This window comes from Nansenia antarctica (genome assembly GCF_963989245.1).
Source record: "Nansenia antarctica genome assembly, chromosome: 4".
Taxonomy (NCBI): Eukaryota; Metazoa; Chordata; class Actinopteri; order Argentiniformes; family Microstomatidae; genus Nansenia; species Nansenia antarctica.
Window position 1 is genome coordinate 12,833,625 of NC_137689.1, and position 11,549 is coordinate 12,845,173.

An 11,549-nucleotide genomic window follows, 5' to 3' on the forward strand; every position below is an offset into this window, starting at 1 on the left:
ATCTACATACTGTTGTCATAAAAAGAAAAACATTTACAGCAAATACAAAACAATACATGATCAGTGAATTGTAATTGTTTTCAGGCATCCTAACAGAAAGCTCTGTACGCGTTGGCTGGCATGATGTCATTCTACCCGAGTGGGTTGGTGGGGGGGGCTTGTTTTCGCTCTTGTGCATTGTGCCGTTTAACAACTGGTCGTGGTGCAGTTCTGCAGTTTAGCTCATAATACATTTACGTAACGTCTGGGGTAGGCAAAGTATGGAAATCTGACCGCGCATCAGCTGTTAAGTCGAAAGAAAACTAACCGGACAGACAACTAAAGTAGCGCCACCCGGTGGTATAATAAGAAGGTACATAATAAAAGTGAACTTTTGTGTAGAGAGTTCTAAAGACTAAAGACTGCTGAGTGTACGCTGTAACTTTCATTGATGTGGAAAAGCAAGTTGGTATCTGCAATAATTGTTTTATGCCATGTGATTACTACATTCAAATTGTCTTTAGAAATACACTATACTACACTACATCCACAGAAATAAACTTTCACAGGATATTGTTCTTTTGTTATTCTAGGGCCTAGGCCTACTTGAAGCCTATCCTCAAAGGTAGCATATACATGCATTAAACCAAACATAAGCCTACCGTTCGCCCACCAAAGTGGTTAAATTCAGTCATGTGAGTGGCTACAATTCTTCCTGGAGTGCACTAACACACAACACGAATCATACAATCACTACACTACACTCATTAAAGTAGGGGGAAAAACAGTAACGCAAACAAGAAAGGAGGGTGGAGTGGTTGTGTGTGGGTCTTGCAAGGTGGGTGGGTAACATTTATGCTGATATGCTGACATCTCACAGCATTAAGTCAATGCTTTGGTGTAGGCCTAATATGGGTTTTATGGTTAGGTTTATGGCTGAGTGAGGGTTTTGCGAGGGTTTTGTGGTGTGTTGGGGGTGGATCTTAAAGTGTGTATGCATGCCATGTTGTCCCATAATAACACTGTCCATAACAGATTATATTTAGGAGAACATACTAGGGGAGTGTTATTGTTTTGTAATGAGACACTAATGGAGATTTGCTTGGGGCTCTGTGATCAATTAACATGTCCTTAAATTTGGGACTCTGACAAAGACAATCGTTTGATATTAATCAGCTTTCAGAAGGAAAACCGTGTCATCAACATACTAGTCTTGCGTAGCTATACCTCCAAATCCTCACACGTCGTTTGAAGGTCTGGGGGGTGTTCCATCAACGTCGCTAAAGGAAAATCTAGGCTTATTTCGTTAAGTCTCGCGAGACTCTTAAAAAGATCCAGGCATATCTTGATAGATCTCGCGAGACTTGTCAAAATAAGCCTAGATTTTCCTTTAGCGACGTTGATGGAATACCCCCCTGGAGCATTTCAGATTAGCCAATCTGGCTTGGATTGAACCGGACAGAGCAATGAGAGAATGTGTTCACAATTTCATTGGAAATTGGAGGTTTACTTGGACATTACATTCCAAGAAACCTCCCCCCACATGCCATTGGATGGTTGCTTATTGTTATGTACGCTGTATTTTCCAATTGGGTAGGACTATTTTGTGTTAAAGGTTGCTGCCTATGTTGACCTGCAACATTGAAGAACATTTTAAAAATGGAAGGAAAACCTGAATTCAGTTGTTTTAAGCTCCACCCAAGCAATGTATTTGATTGGTTTGACATGTCATGAGGTATCACTAAACTTTCCAAACTAGGGAAGCCAACAAGGTTATCAAAATACTGATCAAACCCTTCTGAGCTGGCTTTTCAATGAGTTAAAACCAGAATGGCACTACTCAATAATTAAATCTGGGTTGCAAAAGAAACATCTTGAATAAAGGCACATAGACCTCTGTGCCATGGAGTAGTCTGACCTTTTAGGTTGGGGTGCAAAGTGTAATAAAAAAGTGATTATTTGCGGTACATTTGACATTTATCTAAGTCTTTTGTATTGACTTCCTTTTCTGTTTGGGGGTCCATTTGCTCCCCTGTCCCCTTCCCAAAGTCAGACTATGCCTTTAGGGAAGGTGGTTTCAGGGCTTCCCCATACGGCTGTAATTTTCCTTATAGATGTAGCCCTAGATCTATAGATCCATTGTAGTTTTGTACGGAGGGAAGGTGCAGAGATGGCGATACTCCCGAGAGCACAATGTGAAACTTGACCTTCCCCCTCCCATTCTCAGTGTGAGTATGGAGGAGTCCTGCTGCCTAACAGGAAAAACAAAACATAGTGTACTTTCTTCACAAAGCCTAGAAGGAAACTAGACCCTCCTGCTCACTCGCTCTAATCTCGTTAATTATTACCCCTGAAATACAATAGGCATACATTATATTTAATCTTGAATTCAGTGGGCTTTGCAGCTCAAGGGTCATTCCCACAAGCTTATGGCTACTGTAATTTTGTGAGACATTTCCATATAGTTGTAAGCTCTCTTCACATTTTATCAGGTTGTATATATGTTTATATTCTTTTCCAACAAACAGACTTGGACAACCTTTGCTACATTTCACTGCAAGGTGACCTCCCTCATATTGTATATTAATATCATCTGTCCCTGACTGCCACGATTAATTTTCTTACATAAGAATATCATTACAATATGATATCATACAATTGTGTATACAGTATACAATTGTGTATACAATCTGGGAGCTATTGTTTCACTGAATTATTTTAAAACGTTGTGCCATCTGTGAAAGATACACTTTGTACAGAAAATGTAACTCTGAAGTAGTGACACAAGGGGGCACTGTCCTCGTAGTAATAATGCCTTTTGGAACCCACTGCAAAACAGTAAGGGTTGATTGTATGTTTGTTTGGGGAGCTAGTGGGGGGAACTGGGCACACAAATACAACTTCCAGTGTGAATGGTATAACCTTATCCTTAGCTAAAGTCTATTTAACAAATGACTGACTGGTTAGGCAAAGAAATATTTTAAAAGTGATGAACTGGATGAACAGAGTGATAGTGAACTGGTGAAAAGATGCACACAACCATTGAGAAGTGTTAATTGCTTTTATTTTAACTGCTATAGGAAAGAAAATAGGTAACCCTGCAACCACCCCTCTACCCATCCATTAAGTGTTGATTTGATCAATGTGCTTTCCTCATGACACAGACACAATCACTGGTTTAATTGCGTTCTGAATGTTGTTGAAATGAAAAGCCAGGCCCACCTCATTGATGAGCTCTGTGACTGAATCAGACTGATTCAATCACACTGAGTCATACTGATTCAATCACAGAGCTCATCAATGAGGTGGGCCTAGCTTTTCATTTCAACAACATATTATTTAATTTCAGTACATATTATGTGTGGGATCACTGATGGCTCCCCAGTATTTTCAACAAGAGTTATTGAATTAAAGACTGTTTCAGTTCACTCACAGGTATAGAACATTGAGAAACACATTTCTCACTTTGTTTGAAGTCCTTCATAGTGAGTGAAACGCCCATGTCCCCCACCCCTCAATCACCCATCCCAGTTTGTGCCAGCACAAATCTGGTTGTGTAGGGGTTGGTCTGAAACTGGTCTTCTTAGCTTCTCCATTTTAAGAAAGTAGGCCAATTTAACATAACATTATGTTGATGTTGTTGATGTCTTGCTTGCACAGAAGACACTATACCACCATTTTCTGAGAAAGAATTGAAATACTTAATATTTTGTAGCTCTCTTTTTAAACATGAAATGTGCCTATTCATGTAAATGCTAATCAGAACAATAATAATAACAAGCTGGTAATGTCTGTACCATGTCTCTCCAATGAACAGTATGCACAAAAAGGCATTTTGTTCATGTAGTGAGCAAGTTGCAGAATTTCATTAAACCTCACCCCCCCCCAAAACACTGTCCCATTAACATGTACAAGGCAAATAGCACAAAGGTGCAACACGTCAGGAAACTTCAAATGGAAAGTAATATTGAGAATGACCTTTTGGCTCCCTGCCACCTTCTCAAACAATTACTAACATAGAGAAGTGTATAGGACATACAGTACGTGAATCATTCCTATGTTACACTATGTTCCTGAGGGTCGACGGCATGTGGCTCTGTTGACTTAAGCAGTCCCCAGGCATAGAGGGGCTGAGTTACATAATAGAGGCAAACAAAATGTCAACATCACACATTGTAGAATGTTCTTTTTTAATTATTATTATTTAAAATTCCGTATTCCTCAATTTCATCAGCAATCTTTTGTAGGCTGTTGTGATTGCATTCTTGTGGAGCAGAATTCAGTTTTTACATTAATATTGTGTCAACTTAACGTTCCACCAGAAATCAACTACATTTTAAACAATTATTCAGCCAATTTGGCTCGGTTTTGACGTAGGGAGGAGGACAGAGGATACATGTTAGTCCCCCAGTGTTATCAATCACAATCAGTTGAAAATAAATAAATAAATAATAATAATAATAATAATAATAATAGGCGAATTACGTGCGGTAAAGGTTAGGAAGGAAGTTGCTATAATGACTAAGTGAAACAAGAGAGTACATCATTATATTATTATATTAAAAACGGATGAAGCCCATCTCATCTACAGAGATGTGTGCTGGGGAGGAGGGGTTAAGAGTGAGTTGGGAGGGGGGTATAGATTGCGGATAGTGGGCAGGGTTGGGTTGGGATAGCGACAGATGTCTTGCAAACGGTGAGGGGCACTCTTCTTGAAAGCACAGTCCCAGATTGTACCTCGGGGAGCCAGGGGGACTTGGTGCAGCTGTCAGTTGCGAGCTGACTTGTGCGGTTCAGTTCAGCTCCATCCAGCAAGGGACTACATCACACCCTCGACGCTCCACTCCGTGCACAGGGTTTAAGGCAGCAATCCAGGTTGGTCCACTTTGAAATTATTTTCCATTATTCTGATTTGTTTTAAATAATATTATAGGCCTACTGAAGGGAAATGTAGTCTTAACTGTTTTGGTCAATAGAGGAAAGAAAAATAATCGGATTTTAAGAGTCGGATATTAAGGTGTCCATTGTTCTTATTTCATTACATTCCTACTCGTGTCTAGATTTTCACATTCAACAAATTTGAGTAGCATAATATGAGTAGCATTATACTGTACATTGTTATGAGATACATCGAAGAGTGGATTGTTAACCATGTCATGTATGTGCTCTTGCAAGACATCCGAGAGCTCTAACCCCAAAGATCAGATTCTTTCTGTCTTGTGTGGTTGAATATCTTAGCCAATTAATAATAAACTGTCTAATGTGCTTAAAATCGAGGCACCTTTTCAACTCAAATAGCCTATTTTGTCAAAAAATAAAATAATCCATCGTTGCCACACGCGCCTGTAGAGCCCCGTATGCTACGTGAACAGAAAAGGGTTGAGGGGATAGCAGGGGGTGGGTGGGGGATGGAGCCACCAACCTTCCTGCCTTATGATACTTGAAATGGTTTTTGGCTCAACAATGACAGTTATAGGAGACCAATGAAACATATATGAAACATATAGCGCTAAAACATATTTCCCCTACAATCCTAACAATCGGGTGCACAGTGTGATCACACGTCTCTTACCAGTCTCCAAATAGCGCACCAAATATTTTTTTGCGTCTGCCAGCCGGAATACATTCATGCGCATTTTCTTCACAGCGTCTCTCTATTTCAGTGGGAAACACAACACAATGCCTATCCGCATTTACAGTAATCCACCCGTCATGTTATGTAGTAGGTGTATTGATTCATCCGAGTGGATATGGATCTCAAGGAATCTGATGATGTAGCCTATCCTCATTTATTTCTGATCATTTATTAGCGTACACCTGTAGGCCCTATCTATGTGAGCTCTTCTCCACTTTGCTCGTGGTCATCGTAATTGTATCTGTCTAGTTATTTTATCAGTCATTTTAATTTAAACCCGTTCATGTGACTTTTTTTCTTCTTCTTTGGGGTGGGGGTGGGGGGATATTTCAATGCCAATTCCAATTAAATTGAGTCAAACCCCGGCAATTACGGTAATTTGCGCGCGTTGGTGACGCTTAAAGAGGGACAGAGTGGGGGGAAATATCATATGGAAGTTCAAAGTGAATTTATTTGGTGGCAGAGTGTGTTCTGGTACCAACATGGATTGATTCGTGCGCTGGCCTGGCGCATGGCTCGTCATGCCTCACTGTCTTGATTGCCCCAATGCAGCACTATGGAGTATGGACAGCTCCCATGTGATCACTGCAGTTCAATAGGGCGGTCGCTCTCCTAACCATCTGACGACAAATATGCTAATTGACTTAACCATGATTGTGACGTTTTGGACTTCATCTAGGCCTAATAGGTTAATCGTGTGATTTGTTAAAAAATGTGAACTATTTAGATATTGTGTTTGTTTATTTTTCATATAATTCTCAATAGATGTCATTTTTACCCACCTGTGAAGTTTATAGGCCTAGTTTCCACTTAAATGTCATCCGCCTCTTAATATGTAAAAAACGTAATGCCTGTCAAGTCCCTCCATTTGAAAGGCAAATATTCTACTCAGTAATCTGAGTAGGCCTACTGTCTTCTGGATTAGTGGTCTATTATCATGCTGACATGCAATCTCTACGATAAAATGAGAACTTCCAGTTCTCTGTTCTCTCTAAAACTGGGGAGGGAAGTTGAAGTTGAAGTTGAGTCTGTTGAAATCAGCTCTTCCCCTTTTAGTAATGGGGCGAAATGAGCACTCCTTTGTGAGTGACACAAATGTGATAACAGACCGGTCCTAAATTTACACATGCAGCAGAATGATTATTATAATCAGTGGAGGATGCATCATAGAATGTTACTAAATGAAAGGTAGACTCAGCAAAAAAGATGATCACAAACAACATGTTGAACATGTTTGGACCTGGACATTAATAGTAACAAAGTTCAAATCTGCCAATAATGCCAGGCTCTTTCTCATGTGCCTCATGGACCATGGTAGGCTTGAGTTCTGTTGTTATGTCTAGCAGGAGGTCCCCGTTTTATATGATGAGGTTGTACTGCTGAGTCTATATCTAATGACCAAACCTCGCACAGTAAGTGGTCAGGTGCACACAGAACAGGAATTTGTGGCATGCACATTTAAATGTTATCTTATCCATGCTGACTGGATCTTATCTCATCTTTTGCCTTCTCTAAACCATTGACCAAATGTAGACCAAACTGTACGCTAAATGTACTCTAAAGGCAGTGAGCAGATGAATAACATTGCATTTTTTGTTGGGTTTTAAAACATTTGTGAATTCAAGTTACTCTTCCCATCCCTTGACAGTGCCTCTGTCAACAATGCTGGAGTTATACCAGTTGGAATAAATTATCCTAAGGGCAACACTAGAATGGGAGGCTCATTTGGCACATAACATTACCCAAGATTCCAGAGAGAGTGCCTTGCCCTGTGGAGAGTTTAGCTCTCAGTGAGGTTCCCATGCAGTGGTCATTTGTCTTCTCGCCAACCTAGTTTTTTTGTTGGTCTATGATCTCCAGATTTAAATGCTCTCCCACTTTAATGCCTGACTGAGTGCTCTCATTTAAGAGAGACAGGAGGGACTACATTGGCACCATTAATGGTGGAACACTAAGGGAAACCGATACATTATAAATGCATACATTATCACATATAATAATAACCTGTTGCACACAGAAATCAGTAACTCTTGATTTCATCATGTACTTTCAGGAGTCGCCATGGGAGGCAAGCTGAGCAAGAAGAAGAAGGGATACGATGTCAGCGACCCGAACAAGAAGGATGAGATCACGGCAGCTGCTGTCAGTGTGATGGAGTCCGTGCAGGCCGCTGTGGTGAACGCTGCGCCGGCCCCGGTGGCCGAAGTGACAGCTGAGGCGGCTTCATCCGTGTCTGCTGCGGTGGAGTCGGCTGTGTCGTCAGCAGTGTCTGCAGTCTCGGAAGTCGCACCGGCGGCTGTGACAGCTATAGAGGCAGCGATCAAGAAGGCCCCAGAGGAGCCGGCTGCAGCACCGGAGGAGCCAGCAGCACCAGAGCCAGCTGCAGACCCAGAGCCAGTTGCAGACCCAGAGCCAGCTGCAGCACCAGAGCCAGTTGCAGACCCAGAGCCAGCTGCAGCACCAGAGCCAGCTGCAGCACCAGAGCCAGTTGCAGACCCAGAGCCAGCTGCAGCACCAGAGCCAGTTGCAGACCCAGAGCCAGCTGCAGCACCAGAGCCAGTTGCAGACCCAGAGCCAGCTGCAGCACCAGAGCCAGTTGCAGACCCAGAGCCAGCTGCAGCACCAGAGCCAGTTGCAGACCCAGAGCCAGCTGCAGCACCAGAGCCAGTTGCAGACCCAGAGCCAGCTGCAGCACCAGAGCCAGTTGCAGACCCAGAGCCAGCTGCAGCACCAGAGCCAGTTGCAGTAGCAGAGCCGGCAGCACCAGAGCCAGTTGCAGTAGCAGAGCCGGCAGCACCAGAGCCAGTTGCAGTAGCAGAGCCGGCAGCACCAGAGCCAGCTGCAGTAGCAGAGCCGGCAGCACCAGAGGAGCCGGCTGCAACACTGGAGGAGCCGGCAGCACCAGAGGAGCCAGCTGCAGTAGCAGAGGAGCCGGTTGCAGTAGCAGAGGAGCCGGCAGCACCAGAGGAGCCAGCTGCAGTAGCAGAGGAGCCGGCTGCAGCAGCAGAGGAGCCGGCAGCACCAGAGGAGCCGGCAGCAACACTGGAGGAGCCGGCAGCACCAGAGGAGCCAGCTGCAGCAGCAGAGCCGGCAGCACCAGAGCCAGCTGCAGTAGCAGAGCCGGCAGCACCAGAGCCAGCTGCAGTAGCAGAGCCGGCAGCACCAGAGCCAGCTGCAGTAGCAGAGCCGGCAGCACCAGAGGAGCCAGCTGCAACACTGGAGGAGCCGGCAGCACCAGAGGAGCCAGCTGCAGTAGCAGAGGAGCCGGCTGCAGCAGCAGAGGAGCCGGCAGCACCAGAGGAGCCAGCTGCAACACTGGAGGAGCCGGCAGCACCAGAGGAGCCAGCTGCAACACTGGAGGAGGCCGAACCAGAGGCTGCCCCTGAGGCTTGCACTACAGACACTACAGAAGCTGAGCCTGCTGCCCCAGAGCCTACAGCAGAGACTGTTACTGAGCCTGTGGTTGAAGCACCAGCAGAGGCAGCTCCTGCCCCAGAAGAGGAGGCTGCACCAGAGAGTACCCCGGAGCTAGTCGCAGAGGAGCCCACAGCAGTGCTTGCAGAAGCAGAAGCACCAGAGCCAGAGAGCTCAGAGGCTGCAGCAGAGGAAACCCCAGCTGCAGCCTCAGCTGATGAAACAGCGGCAGAGGCACCCAGCGAGGCAGTCATCCCAGAGTCAGAACCCATCCCAGAGATCGTCATCTCAGAGTCAGCCTCCATCAATGAGTTAGCAGAGTCAGCAGAGGAGAAGGTGGAGGCCCCTGTTGCGGAGGAGGCCAGTGTGGAGCCAGAGGTGGTGGCATTGGACAACGGAGAGTGTGTACCTGCCGCACCCATGGAAGAGGTGGCTGCTGTGGAGCTTGCAGCCCCTGAGGTCAATGGGGAGTGTCAAGAGCAGGCAGTTGAGCCTGTGTCAGAAAGTGCCCCGGAGCCACAGCAAGAGGAATGTGTCAACGGCATTGACAAACCGGAGGAGCCCCTCAACAAGCACAGTGACTGTGAATTCAAAAAGGACTTAAACCTGATGGACGACATCCAGGCCCCCGTGGCGATCGTTGACGGAGTAGAGGCGATCGGTTTCGCAGTGAGTCAGGCTGTCGACTTGGTCTGAGGCAAATCAATTTGAGTTCCCTAATAATGATACAAGAAAACCTCCAGACAACACAGGCTCAAAATGTCTGTTGTGGTAACTCAGGCAAAGGAATTTCTGGTTAACCAAAAAGAAATACAACCACTTAAGGGTAGAAGAATGAGAGAGAGGGAGAGAGAGAGAGAGAGAGAGAGAGATTGAGAGAGAGAGAGAGAGAGAGAAAGAGAGAGAGAGAGAGAGAGAGAGAGAGGGAAAGAGGAAGAGAGGGAGAGAGAGAGGAAGAGAGGAACAGAGGTGTGGTGTTGTGCCCCCACATGTTGATGCTGAGGGGCGGCCTGTGTTTGGAGCATTTGTGGAGATTAAGGTCAGATGATTTTGGGGGATGAGTATAGAAAGAGAAAAACTGGACAGCAGAGCAAAAAATCCTGGACATTAACATTGGAAATTACGAATGGAATGAATAGTCTTGTGTTTGTGTGTGAACCTCATAAATATTAAAATGGTTTATTGGAATAGCATTCAATAGTATATAATCTAATTTAGACTTTCACATATCCTTTCCTTAACTACATGAAAAACAATGGATGAAATGTTTTGGCCTTTTATAATGGTGCAAACAAGTGACGAATGTTCATTTTAACTTGATGGCTTGGATTGGAGAATAAAAAAGACTGTTATACCTAATTGTTCTTTTGTTTTCGTGTATTCTCAATAGTAGTTGGCCAGGATCCACTTTTAGGGAATGAATTGTGTAATAATGGATAATTTGGCCAATTCACATTTCTTTCAGATTTGTCCAATTCAGATGTCTTTCTTTCATAGGCCTCTATTTATTTATTTGACCAGGGAACCTATCAATGGGACTTAACTTGATAAATAACGGATGAATATATTCAAATATATTTCTAGCTAAATGCTTTCATGGTTGATTATGATATACAATTATACATAAACTCTTTAGAGTAGTCATGTGCTTTATCCTTTGTTGTTGGCTGGTTCATTGCATTCACTTCAAAAGCACCATGAGCACTGATATCAGTCGTTAGAGAAATTGTTTGCGGAACATCAGGACTTTGTTAATTTCCAACCAACTGTCATAGCAAAGCTCATCATTTACTGTATATACACACCCGGGCTGGCTGATGGATACCTCTACATGAACGTCCGCCAGGTCATTGCCTGGCTTCGCAAATATTTGGTTTGATGGAGCTTGGCAAAGTTGCCTATCTGTTGGTTTGTAAAACATGACAGTGTGAATGCAGGCACAGATTATTAGGTTGTTTTCCCCCCTCCATCTCTTACATCACAACACATATCACAGAAAGATGCCTAGCAGTGGCAGCTCAAACTCCCAATATTAAACACATTGAAAATGGCGAGGGGAGATGGGGGAGGGGCAGGCATTCTTGCAGGAGGAGAGCGGCTTCCAAGGGGCTTGGTGGGCGGGGTGAGCGGGGGATGGGGGGGTCTGGGATGAAAGGAAGATCTCTGACGCAGCACAGAGGAGGAGAGGATGACCATGAGAAACAAGAAAATCTCTCTCTTTTTTACACTGTGTCAATGGCTAGAATTGGGGAGAGAATGGAGAGGGGAAGCATGAAAACAGCACATCTTCTTTACTGACGCTTATAGATACAGGCTTTAACACTTACTTGATCACCCCTCCTTGCAGAATGCTCTTGCGCATGGTGCTCACACATACCCCTTAAAAGAGGGGAGAAGCTATGTCTCAAGTAAGCGCTAAAGAACATGCATTATCACAGGGGAGCTAAATGATGTTTCTATGTTTCTATGTGTGTATGTGTGGCTTTTTCTAGAATCCTATAGAATAGGACCCAGGGAATGG

General features: G+C 44.2%; 1 protein-coding gene across 1 annotated transcript; it reads left to right on the plus strand.

Moving 5' to 3' along the window:
* The first annotated feature begins 4,780 nt into the window (after positions 1–4,780).
* LOC308155541 (uncharacterized protein) lies at positions 4,781–10,345 on the plus strand. Its single transcript, XM_080528869.1, has 2 exons — positions 4,781–4,854; positions 7,668–10,345. The coding sequence occupies exon 2, from the start codon at positions 7,676–7,678 to the stop codon at positions 9,722–9,724; it is 2,049 nt and encodes a 682-aa protein (XP_080384995.1). The 5' UTR covers positions 4,781–4,854; positions 7,668–7,675; the 3' UTR covers positions 9,725–10,345.
* Positions 10,346–11,549: the final 1,204 nt, after the last annotated feature.

Excerpts from the sequence above, each read along its gene's own strand:
- LOC308155541 (XM_080528869.1), top strand. The coding sequence starts at position 7,676 with ATGGGAGGCAAGCTGAGCAAGAAGAAGAAGGGATACGATGTCAGCGAC.